The sequence below is a fragment of the Rhinoderma darwinii genome, chromosome 4 (assembly GCF_050947455.1).
Source record: "Rhinoderma darwinii isolate aRhiDar2 chromosome 4, aRhiDar2.hap1, whole genome shotgun sequence".
Lineage (NCBI taxonomy): Eukaryota > Metazoa > Chordata > Amphibia > Anura > Rhinodermatidae > Rhinoderma > Rhinoderma darwinii.
The window spans coordinates 280597865-280623104 of NC_134690.1; the positions used below are offsets into that span (position 1 = coordinate 280597865).

The window sequence follows — 25240 nt, forward strand, 5'->3', positions numbered from 1 at the left end:
ACCGTGTCCGTGATTATGGGAACGGACGGCTGCGGACATTCATCCGCATTTGTGGTCCCTGCTCCCATTATAAAGCATGGGAGCACAGTCCGTAAAATAAAAAAATGGGACACGTCCTATTTTTTATGGAAGGTTTCTACAGCATAAACACCTTCCCGTAGATATACTTATATTTTAACTGCTTAAGCACCAGGCCATTTTTTATATATTTTTTTCTTTATTTTTCCTCCCTACAGCCCAGGGATCATAACTCTTTTTTTTAATTTTTCATCTACATAAACTTATGTCGGATAGTATTTTTGAGGGACCAGATTTTTAATGGTACCATTAGTCGGTAAAAAAATTCCTCCATTGTTTTTAGTTTTTATGTTAATCTGTGGGTCTGTGTGATTACAGCGATTTAATTTTTTTTTAATGTTGTATTAATTTTGCAAAATCAAAACATTTAAAAAAAATAAATTGTGCCACCTTTTGTGCTATGTTTTTCCGCCGAGCTGTGTGGGCTAGTTTTTTGGGGCGAGCTGTGGTTTTAATTTGCACCATTTTTGGGGGGGAGACTAGGTGAAAACATGTTATCTTTTATTCTATGGGTCGGTACAATTACGGCGATACCACATATGTATAGGTTTTTTATGTTTTACGACTTTTGCGCAATAAAACTCTTTTTAACTAAAATTATTTGTTTTTGCATCGTCGCTTTCCAAGAGCCGTAACTTTTTTTTATTTTTCTGTCAATGTAGTGATATGTAAGCTTGTTTTTTGCGAAACGAGACGTAGTTTTCATTGGTACTTTTTTGGGGTACATGGGACTTATTTATTAACTTTTATTATGACTTTTTTGGTTGGCTATTTTGATTTTTGTTTTTATGGCGTTCACCCTGCGGTTTAAATGACGTCAACTTTTTTTGGGTCATTATAGTCACGGTGATACCATATATGTGTACTTATTTTTTCAGTCCCACTAGGGGACTTCACGATGCGATCTTTAGATCACAGATATAATGCATTACTGCCTGTCTGTTTTACACCCAATCTATTAGGCAGAGCCCCAGCTGCCATGGCACCCCATCGGAGGCCTGCTATTGCATTTGCCGATGGGTGAGAGAGGGAGCTCCCTCCCTCCCTCTGTAAACTACTTAAATGTTGCGGTCGCTACTGACCGCAGCATTTAAGGGGTTAAACGGCCACGATCTAAGTAAAATTTGATCGCTACCGTTGGAGCAGGAGCCCGGCTCTCATCAGACAACAGAGCACCCGCTCCAGCCTGCACGGGACACCCATGCAGGACTAGGACGTTGTGAAAAGGCGATGGCCTAGCCTAAGGCCCCTTAGGGTATGTTCACACAGCTTATTTACGGACGTAATTCGTGCGTTTTCCGCCTCGATTTACGTCCGAAAATGCGGCTCGATAGCGTCGGCAAACATCTGCCCATTCATTTGAATGGGTCTTACGATGTTCTGTGCCGACGGTCATTTTTTTTACGCCCCGCTGTCAAAAGGCGGGGTGTAAAAAAGACGCCCGCGTCAAAGAAGTGCCTGTCACTTCTTCAGACGTAAATGGAGCCGTTTGCCATTGACTCCATGGAAAAACAGCTCCATTTACGTCCGTAATTGACGCAGCGAAAAAGCGCCTCAACATGTCATTACGCCTGAAATTATGGAGCTGTTTTCTAGTGAAAACGGCCCCGTAATTTCAGCCGCAACGGACGCTGCCGTGTGAACATACCCTCAGTGACCGTCGTGAAAAGGCATATTGGTTACTAAGGGCTTAATAGTTCAGATTGTTACGGATGTGGCAATACCAAATATGTTTTTACTTTTTTATTAACATTTTCATTTATAAAAAAACAAAAAAAAAAATGGAAAATGTGTTTAACTTTAACTCTTTTTTTGAATATTGTTTAAAAATATAAAAAGTATAGGCCCGTAAGTAGAAGTCTCTCACTGTGGCGGTTAATCGGCTGCACTGACCCTAAATGAAGTAGAAGGCCACCGATGTTTTAGTAAGTGCACACCGCATCTCACTAGCGGTTAGTTCACCATTTTATTCAGTGATTAATGTTCTCTTATTGTGGCTCTGTAGTGATATCATGTGGAGGCAATTCACTTGCAGCAATTCAGAACTCAGGATTGCTATATTTCAGCAGGTAGCCTTTCACACATTTCTTTATCTTTCGAAAACCCCTTCTGTACTATCATGTAGGTTAAGTACATCTCCGAGGGATCTTCATGTAGCATTTTAACAAAGCTGAAGCGCACTTCATAATTGATGTAGTCTCATGAGGCGATACACCCTGCAGTATTATAATAGGTTATGTGCTTCCCAGCTGTAATAAATTTGGCCAGTAATATTTTGTTACAATAGAAACTGAAATGAAACCTCTTTGTTTCATACTATAAGTACGAAGCATGCAATGCGAGCGTTTAATGCCTATTGCTTGGGAAAAGAGCATATACAAACCTTTTTCTAATAGTCTAGATTTAAAACCTCACATGACCCGCAAGTGGTGAAAAACAGTACGCATAGTATACCCCAATGTTTACTATGGTTTTGGATCTGTAGAACTGGTTTAGCAATTTGGGGATAGAAAGCACCAGGTAGCTTTCTGTGTTCATTAGATCACAAGTCAGATGCTCAAGTTGGTTTTAGTCTTTAAGATTCACATGAACGAGTGCAAACTCAGTTGTGAAAAACAGTAGTTTTTCACGTCCGTTGCACCCGTGCCTGTCCCGTTTTCACGGATCCCCATAGACTTGAGTCTATCGAGGGATCCGTGAAAACCGAAGAAAATAGGACATGTCCTATCTTTAAACTGACCCGTCACACGGTCCGGTCCGTTATAACAGCCGTGGGCACAGCCCCATTGAAATAGATACATCCGTTTGACGACCGTTGTTTTAGTGGCCGTCACACGGCTGTATTCTACGATGGTGTGAATCTCGACTAAGAAAAATAAAACTTTTGGGTTTCTGTGACCATGGCATCTATTTCACAGGTATTGACATAAACATGTACTGTAAGTGCTATGCTAGGTTGATGCCCTGCAACCGTATATTGTTCAATATTCTGTATAGTGTCACAAATCTCATTTTGTAGACTTGGATAACAAATTATCTATTTTTAATAAATATGCCTTAAAGAGGCTCTGTCACCACATAAGTGCCCTATCTCCTACATAATGTGATATGCGCTATAATGTAGGTGACGGCAGTGCTTTTTATTTGGAAAAACTATCTATATTTACCACGTTAGGAGCGATTTTAGCTTTATGCTAATTGCTTTCTTATGCCCAACTGGGCGTGTTATTACTTTAGACCAAGTGGGCGTTGTGCAGAGGAGTGCATGACGCTGACCAATCGGTGTCATGCACTTCTCTCCATTCATTTAGTCAGCGCATAGTGACACTCGGTTATTCACTATGTGATGTCTTATACTGACACATTAACGTTACTGAAGTGTTTAGACAGTGAATAGACATTCCTTCCATCCAGGAGGGGATGTCTATTCACAATCCCAACACTTCGGTAACGTTTCTGTGGTATTTACAGCAGAGCAAAGCGTAATCTCGCTGTAACCTGTCATTTACAGCGTGATCTCGCGAGTCAACTCCGCTATTGATTCCGTCGGAAAAACGGAAACCTGCCGGAATGGTGACGAACAGAAACGATTATCAATGTTTCCGTCACCATTGATATCATTGGTGACTGAAACGGAAGCTGTGGCTTCAGTTTGACTTTCCGTTGGGGGGTTCACCCGACAGGAACCCCGGAACGGAAAGGCAACGCTGATGTGAACAGGCCCTTCCTTGTATTAACAGAAGGTCTTAACTGAAAGCTGAGAGGGGTCCTTCTAAAATAACCCTTATGTAGCATTATTATTAAGATAGATGACAGCTTATACCAGTTGGACTATCCACGGCATCTACACCTATCCGCCACATTAACAAGTTCTAAAGTTTTGTCTTTTTCCCCAGTTATTACTACTTCTCTTTAGGAGTGTCTGCTTTATTGTTTTTTTACTTTATTGCTATGTCAAAGTCAATCAAACAGACTGGATTCCTTCAGAATGTCCATTATCTTGTATGCCACATAGGGTGTCTTATGTCCGTAAGGATTACTTTTTGAGCTCTAGGTAATATGTTCTAGATCTAGTAAATCACATTACTACTTTGTAATTCTTGGCCACTAAGATCCTGGGGAATGGATCTGGCAACAAGTGTGGCCAGTGGACTTCTCCTGTATAAATCATGGTACAATGCAGAGGCGGCTTGTTATGTGGATCATTTCCTAGCAGTGCAATATGCCGTATGCTTTGTACTGAGTATGTTTATGCATGCTGATTTATGTATGGAAAGGTTTAGATAAGTAATTGTAATTGTAAACGTTATGTTATTGAAAGTGTTTATATTTGAAAGGCAACTTTGACTTATACAGAAGAAAAGAAATGTCCCGGCAGCGATGTATCGTCTTGGGCGAATATTAACAATTTTCTTGGACAGAGAAGAATAATGCACAGATCCTGACTATAAATTTCCCTTTGTTTTATAATTCTTCACCAGCGTCTAGAAGTAACTTTTTTTTTTTTTTGTTATTTTCAATAGTGTGCCGTTTTTGATTTTAGTCTTGTACCCCTGAGTGATGACTACAGTTTTGACAGATGTAGATGAATCCTCAGGTCAGGGTTGTACACTATAAAGATTAAAATAAAATGGATAACATTTAAAGAAAGCATCAATCTTGCTCTGTAGCTCAGTGTAACATATGGAGAATACTAATGAAAGATGGCACACGTTGAACCATTAACCATCTTCATACGTGTTTCTGTTTTAACACCATTTTTTTTTCTTATTTAACTATGCACATTGGAACCTGCACATGTAATAGCTGCCATCAGATAACACTGGATGTGACATTGGTGGGAGGGGGGGGGGAGTTTTGACATGTACGTGATAGGCCATATAGGGAAGTATGGAGCACGCTCATGCTGAGCGCGCTCCATACGCTGCGGGTGTCAGCCGTGTTTTACAGTTGACATCCTGGCCGTTTAACCACTCAAATTCTGCGGTCAATCACAATGTCCGCGTCTGAGGCTTTGAAAAGAGGGGTACAGCCCCCTGAGACAGCTTTTCGGCGCCCCCACAACGCGATCCGGGGTTCCGATAGTTGTCATCGCTGCCCAGGGGAGCTAATGAAGGCCCCCAGGACTACTTTAACTCTACCTCTCTTAAGCCGTGCCTCTCGCAGGACTTAACAGAAGTCTGTAAAAGTGACAATATACTGCAATACATTAGTAACGATTGCTGGTTCAAGTCTCCTAGGCGGGCTAATAAAAAGTTTAATAAAGTTTAGTATTGAAAAAAAAAAATAATTCCTCTAAAGTAATGTTAAAAAAATAAAAAAAAAATAAGCAAAATTGGTATCGCTGCGTCTGTTAGTCGAAACGATTGCAATATATCATTATTTAACGCGCACGGTGAATGCCGTAAAGAAACAAAAAATGTAATGACAGAATAATTGTTTTTTGATTGCGTTAGTTCTTTAAAAAATGTTTGAATAAAAAGTAATCAAAGTCGTATGTATAAAAAAATAAGCCCTCTCACTGCTCAATCGATGAAGAAAAAAAAAAGTTATGGCTCTCAGTATGTGGTGAATCGAAAACAATTTTTTTTAACAAATCGTTTTTACTTTGTAAAAGTAGTAAAATATAAAAAAAAGTATGTACGTTTGGTATGACCGAAATCATATTGAGCCGCAGAACAAAGTGAAGTTGTTCTTACCGCCGTAAAAACGAAAAACTAAAAACAAAATCAATTTCTGGATTTGGGATTCTGCCCGCTAATAAAAAATTTTCAGTTTTCCAGTGCAATATAAGGTACTTTAAGTGGTGCAATTAGAAACCACATCTCTTAAAAAAATAAGCCCTCACACCACAGTGAAAAATAAAAAATGGCTGTCCTTAAGGGCTTATTCACACGAACGGGATATACGTCCGTGCGACGCACGTGCTTTTCACGCATGTCGCACGGACCTATATTAGTCTATGGGGCCGTGCAGACATGTGCGTGATTTTTATGCAGCGTTGGTCCGCTGCGTAAAAGTCACGACATGTCCGTTCTTTGAGCGTTTTTTGCGCATCACGCACCCATTGAAGTCAATGGGTGCGTGAAAACCACGCATGCCACACGGAAGCACTTCCGTGCGACCGGCGTGATTTACGCAACAGCTGTGAAAAGGATGAATGAAAACAGAAAAGCACCACGCGCTTTTCTGTTTACAAACATCCAAACGGAGTGTCATAATGATGGCGGCTGTGCAAAAATCACGCAGCCGCGCATCATATGCTGATGCCACACGAAGCAGTTAAGTGCCTTTTGCACAGGCAAAACGCAGCGTTTTTTGCGTGTGCAAAAAGCACACGCTCGTGTGAATCCAGCCTAAGGGGTTAAGAAACCTTAACATCGAAGCATAATATTATTTTTTTTTCTCGTGTGCAGTTTTCATTATTTCATATACAGCAAATATCCTTTTATCCATGGGACCTGATGGGTGCCAAAGTATCAGATATTCTGAATTATTGGATGTTCATAGACAAGTATTTGAAACCCAAATTAGAATGTTAACACTTGATCTGCTGCAATTTCACTGTATTTCTATATGTCGGGGCAATGATTAGCTGTTATTTCCTTTCACCATTGATCAATTGGTAAAAGCCATCGGGCATGACTGAGCACTTTGTGGAGCAGGTCCATTGTGCTTCTACCAGATGCTTGCCGTGTTTTTTAAAATGTGTAACATCAATCTAGACAAGGTTTTTTCCTGCCGATCTCTAGCCTTGCTCTGGTCAAGCTTCATATAAATAACACATTTAAAGAGGCCCACTCACAAAGACAACTTTCTTCTTGAGCACAAGCCGGCTCATCAACCAGTTTAATGCACTGGTGGAAGCCACACCTGGCCATACAATAGTTAAAATGTAACATTAAAAGAGTATTGTGGTAACTACAAGTTTTCACCTATCCTCCGTATAGGTGATGACTAATAGATCGGTAGGAGTTCGACTGCTGGGAGCCCCACCGATCGCCAGAACCAGGGGGGTCCCCAGCTGCAAGCCCTCAGCTAGGAGGAGGTGAATAGATGAGTGGTTGAGCATACGCCCTGCCGCGACATTCAAAGTTTATTGCACTGATAGAAACTGCCATAGAATTTGAATGAAGCGGCAGGGCACATGCTCTACCACCGATCTATTCAACTCCTCCTCGCTGTGGATTTGTGATTGGGGGATTGAGGGAGTGGGGGACTCGGGATAGGTGAATAGGCGATAGCTTTTAGTAACCGGAATAACCCTTCTAAATGCCAATTGTTCAGATAACGTTCAGTTCTGGCTCATAGGGGGGGGGGGGGGGGCGTTCTTAAGTGGGGACCCTTTTCTACGTTTTTCATATGATTCCCACAGTGTGTGTGTCAGTGGTAAGGCCAGATTCCATTAATCCAATAATTAAATATGGACTCTCCTTACTTGCTGGTACTAAAGATTAACCCCTTACTATTTGACTTGAATTTTACAGCAATGGATAGAACCATGATGTTTATGACCATCTCAAAACTATACATTTGCATTAACATAAATATTTGTTATAAGCAACTCCACATTGTACTTTTTTTTTTGTCAAATCTTTTTTTATTCAAAAGTCCACATATTCTTGTTGAACAAATTAAAACTTTAAAGCATTAGGTCTCATGCACATGACTGCATTATTTACGGTCTGTAAATACTGCACGGACGGGCCGCGGACGTGTCACCCGCATGTGTGGACCACAAATGCGAAAAATAGGACATGCTATTTTTTTTGCAGGCCGTTTCTACGGCCCGGACACGCACCTTTAAATATACGGGAAGGTGGCCGTGCCCAGTATAGAATTGAATGGGTCAGTATTTTATCCGCAATTACAGATCCGTGCATGTGGCCTTAGATAAGGACACCGGTCCAAAAAGGAGGACACTTTTTCAAATACGAAATATTATTACAAGTGATCATGCGGAATCTGTGACACACAGACTGCAAAAGAGAGAGCCATGACAATTCATCATACAAGTAATAATACAAGAAATGAAATGGTCATCCCATCCTGTTTTTAAAGGAAAATCTGCTGCCAGATTACAAGTAAATGGTACTTTTCTCACAATCTCTTACCATTCATAATGGGACTAGTCAAGGGTGTCCACTTTCACCTTCGCTGTTTATATTGGGAAGGGAAACTCTGCTGTAAAAACATAGGTGTTTTTTTTTGTTTGTTTTACAAGTCACGATAGAACTGGGGCTGAATCTTCCAATTACGGAAATCCTAGAAATGCAAAATGACTTTTGTCCCGTGGCGCTTATATAGTGACTACCTCATAGTGCTTTCTTTTTTCCAGGTAGCATTGCCCTAAAGACTCCCTACCAGCAGGACCTCAAGGAAAAATAGTTCCCTCCGTGCGTCATAGAAGTGCAATTTTAACTATGTGACCCCCAGTCTGGCTTGTAGGTTTATTCTGAACCATTTTGATAACTTCCTTAATTTTCATGTGAACTTTACTCGATTTATGACTCAAAAGTGATTTCGGTCTTAAATTACCTGTGCATCGGCTTTCATGAAGTTGCCTGGCTTTTTCACCCTACCCTAATGGTTTGCTCGATCTATTACTCCACAGTAGCCATTCTATACTCTGTAATGTGTTTGCAAACTCGCCCTGATTTTCTTTCCTGGGCATTCTTTGCTACACAGCTTCCTCTGTGTGAACTCTAGCTATTAGACGCACAGTGGGAGTAAAAGTCTTTGCTAATTTCCCTGGCTATAAATGCACAATTAAAGCTGTGTATCAGCAGGGGTGAGGACAATCCGTGAGATCTGACGCCGAGAGCTACAGAATTGCTGCCGCTGTTCAAATAGATCATTATTGTGTCATTCAGCGCAGACCAATGGCTTCTGCTTCCTGTGCTACTCATACAATGAAACATAGAGAAGCCATACGCAAGTCCCTGGACCTTGATATAACTCAGAGAACATGGTATTGAGCATGTGCAAACATAGATGCTTGTGCAGCATATATCCGTGTGAAATAACATAGTGGACTAGCTTTTCATGACTTCTACGTTGAGTGGATGCCAGGATGGTCTCTAACCGAGGCATCCCTCACCTATAGGCTATTGTGAATTTGGTTTAACGTTTACGTCATGAAAAGCTAGTCCACCACGTTATTTCACTTTTTAATTTTTTTTAATGATTTGCCTGCCGTTGATCTAACATCACTTTTGTCAAATAGATGAGAACAGGCAAATTGATTTTCCTTTTTGTTTTCTACGGACTCTTGTCTGATGTATTCTATATTGCACAAGCCGCGGGTGTCCTTCGTTGCAACGCCTATATGGTTCAATCCGCCGCAAAATTTGCACGTAACACATGCAGATTTTGATGTGGAATGGCCGCAGATTTCTTCCGCTATGTCTGGACATAGCCTAATAGAAAAAGAGAGAGAAGCACTAACCGTTAAATGTATCCACGCAGTCTTAATAAAGAAGAATAGCGTTGGCAACATAATTGTGAGAAGTTTTGCTTGGTGGCCGATATAAGAAATTCTTTGTGTACTTTATACTGGGAAGGAATGGATCTGCAGAGCGCTTTGTTTCTGCTTTAACTACATCATGATGAGCTCTGAATAAAGCACTTTTTCAATTTGCCTTTTCCTTCTCCATGATTTATGGTCCCCTGTGCTGGACACATCACACTGGCAGTCAATTAGTGAGCGCTGCTCCCGTCTTAACTCACATTAATTAGCTTAATAATTCAACAATATTCCCTTCTGTGCAAGGAATTACCTGCAAGTGATAATCGTATTTGCCTCTGTCATTGAATTATTCTGGGAATTTACCTGCTATTCTATGTGCATAGGGTTTATTGTTTGAAAATTTCCATCTAAAATGCTGAAATGCGGCATCAACAGACTATCTGTTTCTAGTTGTGTTTGAAGGAGCATTGAGCTTGGCAATTTGAGAAAACATCAAAGATGTAACTTCCGACTATTCAGTCCCTCTTACGCAACATCAAATGTTGTTTTTGTTAATGTAAGTTTAAAAATGATCCTTACTACTGCTGCAGCATTCTGAAATATTTCCGGCTTTGAGTGGTTGTTGTTTGATCTTCTCAATTTCTAAGTCATGCAAATGTGCTGTGTGTTGGCATTCCACATTGTGCTGAATCATACAGGGTGTTTCTGTTACATACCGTGGCATTAGGCCATGACCAGAGAACCTTAAGGCCTTAAGAACCTTACACACCGTTTTAATGCAATTTTTGGATGTTTATGTTGGGAACATATAAAGAAAAGATTGCATCTCCTTTTTTGTGTCCGTTCCTGTATTTGGCTCAAAAAGACGGAGCCAAAAACTCCATCAAAACTCTGTGATCCTGGCCTATGGCCTAGTTCACACTGAGAATTTTGCAGGCAGAAAAAAATCTACCTCCAAAATTTCTTTCAGGAATTTTGAGGCAGATTTTGACCTGCCTGCGCTTTTTTTGCCGCAGCGTATTTTGCCAGCGGCCATTCTGGACAGCCGGCGAAAAAAACGCTCTTTCTGACTCCCATTTATTTCAATGGGAGGTCAGAGGCGAAACCACGGCAAGAAAGGACATGCCGCTTTTTTTCCCCCGCTATGTATCCAGACTGGATACATAGTAGCAAACACTCAGCTCTGAGACATTAAGAGAGTCAAGAGAGATGGCTATTGGTCAAACGAGCATTCGGCCTTATATTCTGGCTAGCTGACCTAGGCGCTGGAAATGTAGACCAAACTTATTGTTTCTAACTATCGTACATTAGCCCTTATGTCTTATCACAGCTACATACAACACCGCCCATAAAAATGTATGGGACCTTACCGTACCTCCCATAAGCCCCTGATTTAATTTAAAAAAAAAATAGGACAGATTCTGTATGAATACTACAGTAAAAAAAAAATGATGCCATGTTCCGTTGGTCTCTGTATTACAATGCGTTGCTTCTAGGAGAATTGCAATATTTCTGTTATATGGAGTGCCTAGACTTTCCTAGACTCTGCGTGAGGCCTTCTCTCTTTTGAGCAATCCCTACTTGTTAGAAACATAAGCAGATCACAGTGTCCCCCCTGCAGGACCCCCACGCCCTGCAAACCGCTGTCATTTCTCGGGAAACTTAGTAGTAATTGTTTAACCCCTTAATAACCGGCCTATTTTATACCTTAACAACCAAGCTATTTTTTGCGTTTTTCCGTCGTCTCATTCCAAAAGCTATAACTTTATTCATTTTGCGTCGACATAGCTGTATAAGGTCTTGTCTTTTTTGGGACAAGTTGTATTTTTTAATAGCAACATTTTCGGGTACATATAATTTGATTAACTTTTATTAACTTTTTTGTGGGGTAATGGAAAAAAAACCATATATTTCACAACACCCTTTTGCGTCTTAGATTTACGCCGTTTACTGTGTAATATAAATAACAATAACTTTATTCAGTGGGTCATTACGATTGTGGCGATAACAAATTTATATCGATTTTGTATGTTTTACTACTTTGACACAGTAAAAACCCTTTTTTTTCCCCAAATTTTTTGTTTTTGTGACTCCATGTTTTAAAAGCCGTAATTGTTTTATTTATACGCCGATGGCTTGTTTTTTTTGCGGGACAACTTCTAGTTTTTATTGGTACCATTTTGGAGTACAAGCGACTTTTTGATCACTTATCACATTTATTTGAAGGCTGGATGAACAGAAAATAGCAATTCTGGCATTTATTTTTTTTATTTTTTTTTGCAGCGCTCACCATGCGGGATAAATAACGTTATCGCTTTATAGGTGGGGTCGTTAAGGACGCGGCAATTTTTTTTTTTTATTTTTTTTTCCATTAAATATTTAAAAAGGGTTTTTCACTTTTTTTATTTGGGATTTTTATTTATTTATTAACTTTATTAAACTTTTTGATAACTTTATTTTTAGCCCCACTAGTAGACTTCACTATGCAATCTTCTGATCAGTGTAAAACTGACAGGCGCCTGCTAGGTCATGCCTCAGACATGGCTTAGCAGGCATCCACTACAGGCAGACCTGGGGGCCTTTCTTAGGCCCCCGGCTGCCATAGAAGCCTTTGGCACCCTGCAATTGCAGGGTGCAGATGGGGTGAGAGAGGGAGCACCCTCCCTCCAAAACCACTTGGATGCGGCACTCGCTATTGAGCGCCGCATCAAAGGGGTTAAACAGGTGAGATCGATGTTGAAATCGATCCCACCCGTTAGTGCATGGGTCTGGCTGTCTTTAGACCGCCCGACACTCGCTTTAGTCGGCACAGGACACCCATGCTGGGCTTATGTCAGAGCGCCGTAAAAAGGCGGCGCTCTGGCATAAGTACCCTTAACGGCCGCCATGAAAAGGCGTATTTGCGGTCGTTAAGGGGTTAATATCCCTGCAGCACCACCACAGGGTAAATAAAGCATTACACAGTGCCCATTCAAATCCCTGTGCCATCTATGTAATACAGGACAGGGCTTCCAGAGTGAGACCGTCTTTGTAACTGCTCTCTACTCTGGGCAAGATATGAGGATCCTGAAGATCTAGGGCTTGCCCACACGTAACGGAATTGCTGCAGATAATTTTCGCAGCAATTCTGCTGAAACTAGCATGATTTCCACTGCGGATAAACTGCTCCATTTCCTGCAGCTTTTTACTGCAGAAAATGGTGCAGATTTTGCTGCGTTTTTCTCTGTTGGGAGATGGTGATATCTCCTGAAAAACGCAGCAATTTAGTCTACTTTCCGCAGCAGGAATTGACATGTTGCGGTACAAAAATACGCCCCGCATGTGAATTTACGGTTGTAAATTTTACGCAGCGTGTGGATTTGTTAAAACTCACCCACTTTGCTGCCACTGTATTCTGCTGCGTATTTTCCAACGGCAATTCCGGTTGGAAATTACGCAGCCATTCCGGTATGTGTGGACAAGCCCCTAGGATCTATTAACTCAGAATTGCATAATAGGGTACATAAAAATGGGTTTTCTAAAATGGACAACCCCTTTAATGGGAAGCCGGTCTTCTCTCTGATTGCTTTGCTGCTTATCACTCATTTTCAGCTAGTTATTTGTAAGCAGTTCCGCCATTATTCTGCAGTCAAGTGCTTTTTCAACCAATGAAATCCTAGGGTTCCGTAAGCCTACATGCAGGACATCTGAAGCGCACAAAGGCAACATTTGTTTGTTCACCACTTCAAATATGGCTTGTAAGCCTGGCCATACTCAGCACAGATTTCCATAAGACGAGCAAGCGCTGATCATATAAATGAAAATCATATAATCTGTAGAATATCTGTCTCACAAGTTGTCAGAAAAGATTGCTTCCAGAAGACGTTGCCAGAGTTCTCGGGTGACTCCCAAGCCGTTTTGTGTCTCTTGTTAATGACATTTTTTTTTTGTTTCATTCATTCGAGTAATGAATATAGTGAATTAATTACATTTATAAGCGATAGTGTTTTCATTTGTTCTGTTCTGATCAGCTTTGTTGTTGGGTTTCGTTCACATCTGCGCTAAGGTTTTTCCGTCGTTCTGTTCCGTTATAGAAAGAATAATAAAACAGAAGTGCCGGAGCCATTGCATCACAGACACGAACGACCCAGACACGAACGACCCAGACAGAAGCCATTGACTTTAATGGGTTTCGTCGGGCTTCTGGAGGGTGTCCCTTGTTTTACGGGTTCTGCGAAGGAGGCCCCTAATGGAGCTTTCGACAGAGATGTGAACAGAGCCTATGGTCATGTGGTTGTCATATGTGGCATTCTATGTTCTTTGTGCCCACTACGCTGCTGATAGGTTTTTCTGAAATCCCGTTGCGTTTCATAGTTTACCCCACTGTGTGATTAGAGAAATACTACTACATACATATCGTATTCTGATTCTACAATAAAAGGAGGAAATGCACTAATGATACTGGAAATTTCACTTTGACAAGCTGAGTAAGCAGACTTGTACGACAAATGTCTTTTGGCAGAAGATTTTGTGGAAGATTAAATGGTGGCTGCGTTCACATTGTGATTTAGCTCCTGGATTTTATTTTCATTTATCAAAGCTAACAGTTCTCTTTGCTGGTTTGGTTAAACAGACTACAAATACCTGCTATTTCTTAAATTGCATAAATCTGATTAGTAATCTCTTGCCAATATTGGCATGTGCAAATCATCTGGTCACGGAGGAAACATGCTAAAGGGGAATACGAATAAAGCCTGTAGTTGGGAGCCTCCGGGGATGACCAGACATTTGTAATAATAAATAAATGAGCGGGATACAGCCCAATCATTTTACATCAAATAAAGCATGCCCTGCTTAGATGAAAGCTGCCTCGTCCTACCTCCGCTGAGGATGAAGTGCAATCTACTGAATAGAATTTCACCTACACAACAGGATCTTATGTTTTTTCCATAAAAATAAAAAGGAGGTTGTTTTGTGTCGGTTACAGTCATGAAACCGTTTTCAGTGCATGCTTCCAATTCAAAGATGAATAGGGTAAATATGGTGTCCCTTTATGCTTTCTTAGGCTACGTGGCAGTCCTGTCATCATGACATAGTAAATCAGGTGGGCTGGAGAACCCCATTTCCGTCAGCTCAAAGCCACGTGGTCGTTCATATGTTCTTCGCTTCGATGCACTACATTAAAGAGGCTCTGTCACCACATTATAAGTGCCCTATCTCCTACATAAGGAGATCGGCGCTATAATGTTGGTGACAGTAATGCTTTTTATTTTTAAAAAATGATCTGTTTTCACCACTTTATTAGCGATTTTAGATTTATTCTAATGAGTTTCTTAATGCCCAAGTGGGCGTGTTTTTACTTCAGACCAAGTGGGCGTTGTACAGAGGAGTGTATGACGCTGACCAATCAGCGTCCTGCACTCCTCTCCATTCATTTAGGCAGCACATAGGAATCCTTTTAGATCGCTATGTGCTGTCTTATACTAACACATTAACGATACTGAAGTGTTTAGACAGTGAATAGACATTCTACGGGATGTCTATTCACAATCTCTGCACTTCGTTACTGTTTCTGTGGTAGTTACAGCAGAGCAAAGCGTAATGTCGCTGTAACCTGTCATTTACCGCGTAATCTCGCGAGATTACGCTTCCACTGCTGTAACTACCACAGAAACAGTAACGAAGTGCAGAGATTGTGAATAGACATCCCGTGGAATTGTTAATGTGTTAGTATAAGACAGCACATAAGGATCTAGCAGGATCCCTATGCGCTGAGTAAACGAATGGAGAGGAGTGCATGAGGCTGATTGGTCAGCGTCATACACTCCTCTGTACAACGCCCACTTGGTCTAAAGTAAAAACACGCCCACTTGGGTGTTAAACATCTCATTAGCATAAATCTAAAATCGATAATAAAGTGGTGAAAACAGATCGTTTTATTTATAAAAAGCATTACTGTCACCTACATTACAGCGCCGATCTCCTTATGTAGTAGATAGGCCACTTATAATTTGGTGACAGAGCCTCTTTAACTATTGTCCGAGATGGAAGGGGATGTTATGTGGCAGAATCACATTCACATGTGTAGAACATTTATTTCTTTTCTGGTTTTGCTTGCACTTACTATTAACTTTAGCTTCGTCCTGGAGGGGCCTATTATTGATTGTCCATCTCAGTACCCAATTTTTTGCTACATGTGACTCGCTGCAAAATCTGCACCACAAATCCGCTGCATCTTGACCCGGCCTAAACAAAGGGGGGCTTTCAAAAAGGATTGTAGTTGAATTGCTGCGCGTCAGCTGACATAATGTACTTATACATAGAATTCTCACTCTAAGACAGAAGTGCTGCACACAACATGCAAAGTGGTGCATTTTTTTGTAGATTTTTTTTCTGATTATTAATGCTCTTTGTTAAATATATCTGGCCTGCTACTTTTACAGTTTTTAACATTTTTTTTTTTTATAGAGACATGATATAAAAAGTTTGAGAGTCACAGTTTCTAATACATTTACCATTTTCATTTTCTGATAGGAGGAACAAAATAGAGGAAAACCTAACTGGGAGCATCTGAATGAAGACCTGCATGTATTGATCACAGTGGAAGATGCCCAAAACCGAGCAGAAATCAAATTAAGAAGAGCAGTGGAAGAAGTGAAAAAATTGCTGGTTCCAGCAGTAAGTCGATTTTTGTCTTTTTTATTTTAAATTCTTTATTTTTACAACTGTATGAACACGTGTTCTGATATAGAGTCAGTCCTCTTCTATTAACATTATTATTGCCCAGTCTGTCCATGAGCATGGTCGGTCACATGATCTGGATGTTTCCTACCCTCCTATTTGATTCGATTCTTGTCGATGATTGGGTGAAATATCTGTCTAAATCACTGGTTTTAGTATCAGCTTATATATAATTCACAATGGTAGCTCGATTGAATGTTCGAGTAAAACTCCACCTCTTGAAGCCATGTGAAATATATTGAGGAATTATTTATATTGCTATTCTAACATTGGAAATGCCCTGGTGAAGATCTGTGGTCTGATGATGGGTCTTCTGAGAATTTGTCATTCCCTGTAGACCTGTAGTGGTTGTTTGTTTTTTTTTGTGGGGGTGGGGATTCTTCTGCTTGTAGAGGGGGAGATTCTGTAAACCTAGTGTAAAATTGCTATTTTGGGGCATTTCGTCTTTACAGTGCTATATTTAAGAGTATTTGCTGTTTTTTTGGGGGTTTTTCTTTTTAATTTTCTGTCATTATCTATATTAAGATTGAACTCCCAATCTTGCAGTTTTGACTCTGGCCACTGAGCTACACAGTAGACTGACACTTCCTGTTCTGTAGAGATCACTGCTCAGCAGTCATCACATTATCATTACAGGCAGGATTATAATGAAAGGGAACACCTCTATATAGAAGATAACACAGGATCTGCTATTGACAATAGGTGATAAACACCGCTCCCCCCTATCCCTTCCTACACGGTGACCTCTGCATAGGAGAGCATTCCTAGAAAACTCTCCCATTAAAGTCATAAGGGTAGTTCACCCAGCATTTTTTCCTTAGCTGATTTTGATGCGGAAACTGCGTCAGTATCAAGAAACACCCCAAATCGCCCCCCTTTGACTTCAGTGGGAGGCAGAGGCTTTTTTTTCCTTTGAGCGGTTTCTGCCTCTGACCTCCTATTGAAATCAACGGGAGGCAGAAAAAAAAACTGGAGCCCTCGTTTGGAGTTTTTTTTGCGGCAGTTTTTGTTTGTTTTGTTTGCATTCGATTCAGCAACAACTATTGCAGCAAAAGATGCAAAAAAAAAAAAAACGTCAAAACAATGGCAATTTAAAATCTGCTAATTCCTGACGAAAACCGCCGTCTGAACCCATAGTCAGCTCTAGACTATTGTTCCCTATGTCCATGTGGGCGCTGTAAAGCATATCTATAAATAATGTTAACCGCAGCTCATGCAAGATGGCTGACCCCATAATCATGTAGAGAAAATAGAATGAAAAAAAAGTTTCACTATCTGGATATAGATAGATATATATATATATATATATATATATATATATATATATATATATATATTATAAAAAAAAAAAAAAAGATCTAAAGTTAAATAAATATATATATATATATATATATATATATATATATATATACTTTTTTTTTATTTTTATCTTGGCTACGCTGCACTGCCCTCAGTCCTATTTACTGCATCTACCTTTTGTTTTGCTTTTGATACACGTTTGCTGCACTCTCATTCATAAACCGAATCATTGAGTTAAGTAGCGTCCGTACTACCGGAATGCAAAGGTCATTTTATGTGACTAGCCACTACAGAGCAGCTCGCAAGTCGGATTTTATTGATTGTCCATTCAGCCCCCCTGTCTGAGAGCGTGTACGTTCCAGCTACCTTTTGCCAAATAAACACCCTTTAAACAGCGGTGTGAAGGATGGTGGAGAAATTCCAATTGGCCTAAAGCAAGCTGTTAATGTAACGCTACATTTTTGAAGCAGCATGTTCAGGTTCAGTGGATATATATCAGCTAACAGGAGCTTCAGGTGATCTTTTTTCCTACAGCGTGGTGTAAAATGTCTCATGGGCCTCAGGCCTATCAACCAATTCTGTGTAACGTTTATGTAAGCAGTTCTGTCTTAGAAAACTCTACACTTGGCACAATCCTTTAACTGGGATTCTTAGGCGTCTTAGCTCTTTTTTTTTTCCTTTTCCCAGTTTGCCGGCTACTTCTGATGTTTGGTTTAGTTGATCAGTTGTAGGAAGAGATGCAGCACTGACCATGCACGTTTTTCATTGGGAGAAAGTGTTAAATGATGACTTCCACCCCTGGACCCTCATACATGTGTAAAGAAACTGTCTTTTCATGGCAAAAAGTGTAATCTGTTCTTTTGAATGAATGTTGACAAATATTCGACCTTTTCAATGTTGTAGACTTGGTGGAGTCGGATTGTTGAGCCTAGTCCTTGGTTTTGTGTTTTTCTTTCTTTTTGTACTGTTGTTGCAGAATTTTATTTTATTTTTCTTTCAGTCAGACCGCATTCAATTCATTATATTATATTGCAATACATACCAGTCTATAAACTTCCGTTGACTGAATGCCCTTCGGAAGGGTAAGCATTTTAAAAGGTGCAGCAGAGAAGAATAAAAGCTCCTCTACTTTTATGGAGAAAGTATGTAGACGTTTCAAATGCCACACATTTTCATTCAGACGTATAGTCAATCTCACCGGTTCTAATGCTATACTTTGTCCATAAACCGAAGACGGTGACATCTGCTAAATTGTTTTTTCTTTTCAGCTTTTCTTTTTCAGTGTGTGAGAAAGAAAGGCAATTTCTTTTTCTATCCCAGCAATATAGACATGACACTGTGGTATTTCACCGATAGTAGAAATGTGAAATTAGAGCTCACACACCTACAGATTAATGTATCAACACAGCGAGATTGAGCCGCTTCTTTGCGGGGCTGAAAGAGTATTCTTTGAAGAGATTTAGGCTGCAAAAATATCAGGGATAATAGCATAGTATTTCTGATGCCAGTGTTGAAATTTAGTTAACTATTCGTGGGGCACGTTATCTAATCATGCAAAATACTACAAAGTATGAGTTTCTGGGTCCATCACGTATGATTTTGTATCCGTGATGGATTTCTTGGCAGACAGAGAGTTTTTTGTAATTCCACGAGCTCATCTGAATGGGGCTGCATGATATAATCAATCTAATTGTAGCGTTTCCTATAGCTTTGTGTGTATAATATGCTTCTACTATGCGGCCCTGTGTAGGTGTTTATAGCTGTGGTAACGTAATGGTCATTTTCATTGGCGGAGGGGAAGGATTGACACTCCCCATTCCAGCTTTTATTTGTGCCCTCGTGATCGGTATTGAGCATTACTTCTCTTGATCCCCCGTCCCTTCCTCTTCTCAGGGTGAAGGGTGATTAGCCGCTGAATGCTATCCAGTTTGCTGTTTACCCTAAGCTGAAGCATATGATTTTCTGTCTAGGAGAGACGCAGCTAGAGTAGCAGCTCAAACGTTTGGGCATATTGTGTGCCTGCCAGCAAAATATATATGTGGGAGGGAAAGCATGAGTTTATACTCTGGCATTTTCTGCACTGTTGGACTGTGCTACATTTAGACTGATCGGATCACTTTACTGGATTACATTAATGTGGTGCGTGATCAGAACATTATTTATTAGGAATTTAATGAACACTTGGGTTACCGCAGCTATTCCAGCTACATATATATCTTCTGTGTCTTAATCGTTCTAGTTTATATTTTTGCTGCAAGATACATCTTGCAGAGTTTTTTGTTGTTTTTTTATCTGGTGTTGTGTACTTCTACTAGCAGATGTCCACTAACATCAGAAAGCCCCATGAAATCAATATTCGGGAATTTCTGATACGTTTGAGTGGAGGCTTAAAGAGGATCTGTCACTGGTTTAGTAATGCACTATATCCTAACTAATCTAATAGACGCTGTCATGCTTATAATTTCAGTGAAAATTGTGTCCAAAAACGTTTATTATTTTAAAAGTTATGAGCTTATTTTTAAATATGCAGATGAGGATTTACTAGCTAAAGGGGCGGTAACGCTTCTCTCCCTCTGCTCTGTGGGTGGTGTTATTTTTTGTCTGTATGATTCTGTCCAATCCGTTTCATGCAGCTTCTACCCTTCTCTGCACAGTGTGATCTCCGCTTCAATCGCGAGATGACACTGTTTGCACTTCTAGCCGCAGCTCCTTCAAGACATCGCCTCCGCTCTCATCCAGGAAGACGGTCCCTTCATGAACGATCTCATCCAGGGACTGTCTACCTGGATGAGTGCTAAGGTGATGGGCTGAAGGAGCTGTGGCCAGAAGTGTAAACAGTGTTTTCGCGATTGAAGCTGAGATCACGCTGTGCAGAAAAGGGGAGAAGCTGAATGACACTGAACAGCGTCATACTGACAACACAAACACCGCCCACAGAGAGAGATAGCAGCGTTACCGCACCTTTGGCTAGTATACCCTCATTTGCATATTTAGAATTAAGCTCATAACTTTTAACATTTTCACTAGAATTATCAGTGTGATCGCGCCTATTAGAATAGTTAGAAGATTAGGCGTTACTAAACTAGTGACAGTCTCTTTAAATGTTACAGCAGTAAATGGAAGAGTATTCACCTAGTGCTCACGGCTTTATCGTGAGGCGGGAGGACAACGGTTCAAAGTAATTCTCAATGCATAACCAAATCACAGGGGAAGGATTGAAAGTTGTTTGCACTAGGCAGAGGGAGGGACGGTTAATTACCACTGGAATTTACCATTATAAATGTTAGCAAAAAGACCTACAAGAGGCCAAATAATATAGGTATCCTGTACATAAATTGCTAAATTTGTGAGCAGACTTCATTCTTTGCACTGCTGTGCTAGCTATATGGCACGGATTGTTTAAAAATCACATACACATATGCCATCTACAATAATATATATATAATATTTAATATATATATTTTATGCACCTGCTAACAGATAAAATTATCAGACTAGGAAAAGAAATCTTCAACTTACACGTTGTTCGCCGACAATCTGATGTATAATGGGGGACTAACAGCAGAGGAAGGAACCAGGATCAGGCATGTTGTATTTCCATATGCCCAGATTCTTGCCTCTCCATTAACATCTACATGCCTGGCGAAAAGCTTCCGTTATCCCGGTTTTCAAAAACTGTAAAAAGATAAAGCCTGACCGCTATGGGTTGGTAAGTTTAACATCTATAGTTGGAAGGTAAATAAAGGTTTAAAAAGAGATCATATTGAATAGAATGTTTTAGATGAGGATATGGTCATGACTTTATAAAAGGAGTGAGAATATGTCAAACCAATTTACTTTATGAAGTAGTAAGCAGGAGCCTGGACCCAAGGGGCTGTCAGTAGGTGTGAAATTGCTGGATTCTTTTAAGCAATTGTTACTGTCCCGCATGTGCCATTATTGCACAAGTTGAGTTCCTGATTGGATCACCATTTGTGATTGGATACAAAATTGTCTTCTAGAATCTGTTCAAAGTTCACCTGTTTATAAATAATGCAGAAGCTGGATTTCCTAGTACTAAAGCTCTATATTGTTGTAGATACTATAAGAGGGTTTTATCCCTACAGGGTCCCCTGGATAAACTGGTTAAATGGGCAGAAACATGGCAGGTGATCCTGAATGGATCACTATTAGGTGCCTATACAATACAGAAGGATTTGGGTGTAATTAATGGTTATAAACTCAATTATAGAATGCAATGCTAGTCTACAGCTTCAAAAGCTAACAAAATGTTGGATTGCATTAGAAGAGGCATGGCTTCTGGAGGAGAAAGTATTATTTTACCCGTTAACCAGGTCATAAAAATAAGATCTCCGAGAGCTAGAGAGAGTTCAGAGAAGGACAACCAAATTAATATGAGGTATGGAAGATCTGAAAACATTTCTTTACTGTCCGAACCATAAATTCTAGAACATGCTCCCACAGGATTTGGTATTGGCGGAAAGTGTGAATGGATTTAAGAAAGGGCTAGACATCTTCCTTGAGAAACAAAGATAATGAAAAAGTTAATCAGTAGTTTATATATGTACCCCGAAAGGGTTTTATTAAAGAATGACTAATCCTACTAAAAAACAAGCCCACATTCGGCTACATCGATGGAAAAATTAGTTCTATCTCTAGTAATGTGGTGACATAAAAATATTTAATATAGAAAATATTTTTTTTTTTCCCCCCGTGTAATGTGCTATTATTGTCTAAAGTAGTAAAAAAAAAAAAACTATGTATTTGGTATCACCGTCATTTCACCCATAGAATAAAGTTAAAATGTTGTTTATGACACATGGTGAACGGCTGTTTTTTTTGTTTTTTCCATTCTCCCTCTAAAAAAAATTAAAAAAAAAGCAAAGAAAAGTTGATCCAAAAGTTGTGGTGCTATTGAAAATTGCAACGCCTCACACAAAAAAAGAGGCCCGTATACTGCTACGTGGATTGAAAAGCAGCGATGCAAATCCGAATAAATAATAATCTCTGCGGTACTTAGCACCGAAATAGGCTGATTCTTAGGCCAGGGCTACACCTAGACTTTTTTGTAGTACTACTGATTGCTTTTAACTATTGAGCTACAGCTGAAGTCCAAATAAATACATTGAGTTGCCTACAATCTTGGTCCGCAGCTGTCACTCAAGAGTTAAAATCAATTTGTAGTTCTACAAAACTCTAGGTGTAGCCGTGGACTTAAGGGGTTACAACTCTTCATACCTATGACCATACACATTCGTCTAGGCTGCTGCATGTACGATGCTGGATTGAAAAGGTTGGACCCTTTAAACTTGTCCTTGTGATTTTACTAGTATCAAATGTATTCACTATTTGCTTTGGTACACCAAAATCTAAGTTACGTGACTTTTTTTTTTTTTTTAAACCTAAAGTGTAGCAAAAATGTTATAGTATGAACTGTACTGTAATCTATCGGTTTGGGTTCTGCCCTAAGGCTGCTTATGCCTTTTTATTTCTGCCACAAAAGCAGGAATGTGGGAAGTGGGCGCAGGTTTTCTAGTTTAAAATAAAACCGGATATGTCTACATAAGTTTTCTGGAGGAAATGAACCAGTCTAGTTTATTATGAACCAGTCTAGTTTATTATGAACAGTCTAGTTTATTATGAACCAGTCTAGTTTATTATGAACCAGTCTAGTTTATTATGAACAGTCTAGTTTATTATGAACAGTCTAGTTTATTATGAACCAGTCTAGTTTATTATGAACCAGTCTAGTTTATTATGAACAGTCTAGTTTATTATGAACAGTCTAGTTTATTATGAACCAGTCTCGTTTATTATGAACCAGTCTCGTTTATTATGAACCAGTCTCGTTTATTATGAACCAGTCTAGTTTATTATGAACCAGTCTAGTTTATTATGAACCAGTCTAGTTTATTATGAACCAGTCTAGTTTATTATGAACCAGTCTAGTTTATTATGAACCAGTCTAGTTTATTATGAACCAGTCTCGTTTATTATGAACCAGTCTAGTTTATTATGAACCAGTCTAGTTTATTATGAACCAGTCTCGTTTATTATGAACCAGTCTCGTTTATTATGAACCAGTCTAGTTTATTATGAACCAGTCTAGTTTATTATGAACCAGTCTAGTTTATTATGAACCAGTCTAGTTTATTATGAACCAGTCTAGTTTATTATGGACCAGTCTCGTTTATTATGGACCAGTCTCGTTTATTATGGACCAGTCTCGTTTATTATGGACCAGTCTCGTTTATTATGAACCAGTCTAGTTTATTATGAACCAGTCTAGTTTATTATGAACCAGTCTAGTTTATTATGAACCAGTCTAGTTTATTATGAACCAGTCTAGTTTATTATGAACCAGTCTAGTTTATTATGAACCAGTCTAGTTTATTATGAACCACCCAGGGGTGTCTTTTAAAATCATCACAATGTTAGATGGTCACACATTGCTCCGTACTGTTCAAATAACAATTTGATTGAATCATTTATCTGGCAGAATATCTGCCCTGGTCAGGGACTTAAGCACGTCAATACCGCATGTTGGGCTGCAGACTCGGTCACAATACATGGAGGGACGGAGCTGAGCTATGCTTGAGTTGCGAGCACACTCAAACAGCTGACCGCGGCTCACCTCCTCTCAGCCCTTCCCATGTGTATGTGACTGACTTCGGCAGCCTGATCTGCACAAAGAAAACAAACTTCGATCTAGTAATATAACTGCCTGACAGGCAGAACACTTACAGTTACGTGGGATTGGAGATCATTGCTGAGGCACACTACCTGTGTGGCCGCCTGCCCGTCAGTTATTCCTCCCTGTAGTTGTTCTCACATAGCAAGTTACAGCTCTGCTATGCCGAGCTATGTTTGAGCTGTGAATACACTCAAACAGTTGATCGCGGCTCACTTACTCTCTACCCTTCTCATGTGTATGTGACTGACTCTGGCAGCATAGTCTGCACAAAGAGAACACACTCTTTCCTGTAGAACTGTCCTCACGTAGCAGTTACAACTCTGCTATGCCGAGCTATGTTTGAGCTGTGAATACACTCAAACAGCTGATCGCGGCTCACCTTCTCTCAACCCTTCCCATGTGTATGTGACTGACTTCGGCAGCCTTATCTGCACAAAGTAAACACACCTCGATTTAGTGATACAACTGCCTGACAGGCAGAATACTAATGGTTACGTGGGACTGGAGATCACTGTGTGAGCACACTATCTGATCAGTTACTCCTCCTGCAGAGTTGTCCTCACGGAGCAGTTACAGCTCTGCTATGTCAAGCTTATACATAGAGGACTAGCTAGCACGCAACAGTCTCAACTCTGCTGTGCCGTGTCTACTTGCATGGGACACATGCACATACAACCCATATGGTTGTATTGATGCAGGGATTTCTCCACCGCAGGGCTTTAATTACAGCCCGTTGGAGGAACCTTTAGTGTCATATGCAGGTTGACTGTCTCGTCATTGATACTGAGGGGGACAGCCATTTGCTAATAATTAACACTTTAATCTCTGGATCAGGGACTATTGCAGAGCCTCCTCGCATATACACAGGGGGAGGCTAGACACATATATCTTTAATAAAACGAAGCAATTAATTTAGACATAATATTGTCTCAGTGTGCCAATCTAGGGGACTTTGGCACAACGTCAAAATTTTTTTCATC

The 25240-nt window shown here is 40.0% G+C and overlaps 1 protein-coding gene across 10 annotated transcripts in view; it reads left to right on the plus strand.

The window, feature by feature from the left end:
* QKI (QKI, KH domain containing RNA binding) overlaps positions 1 to 25240 on the plus strand; it is a 161185-nt gene that overhangs the window by 96495 nt on the left and 39450 nt on the right. For all 10 annotated transcript variants that reach the window (XM_075862547.1, XM_075862546.1, XM_075862544.1 and 7 more), the window contains one exon: positions 16061 to 16204. In XM_075862547.1, coding sequence (XP_075718662.1) covers positions 16061 to 16204 — 144 coding nt within the window. The remainder of the gene's footprint in view (positions 1 to 16060; positions 16205 to 25240) is intronic.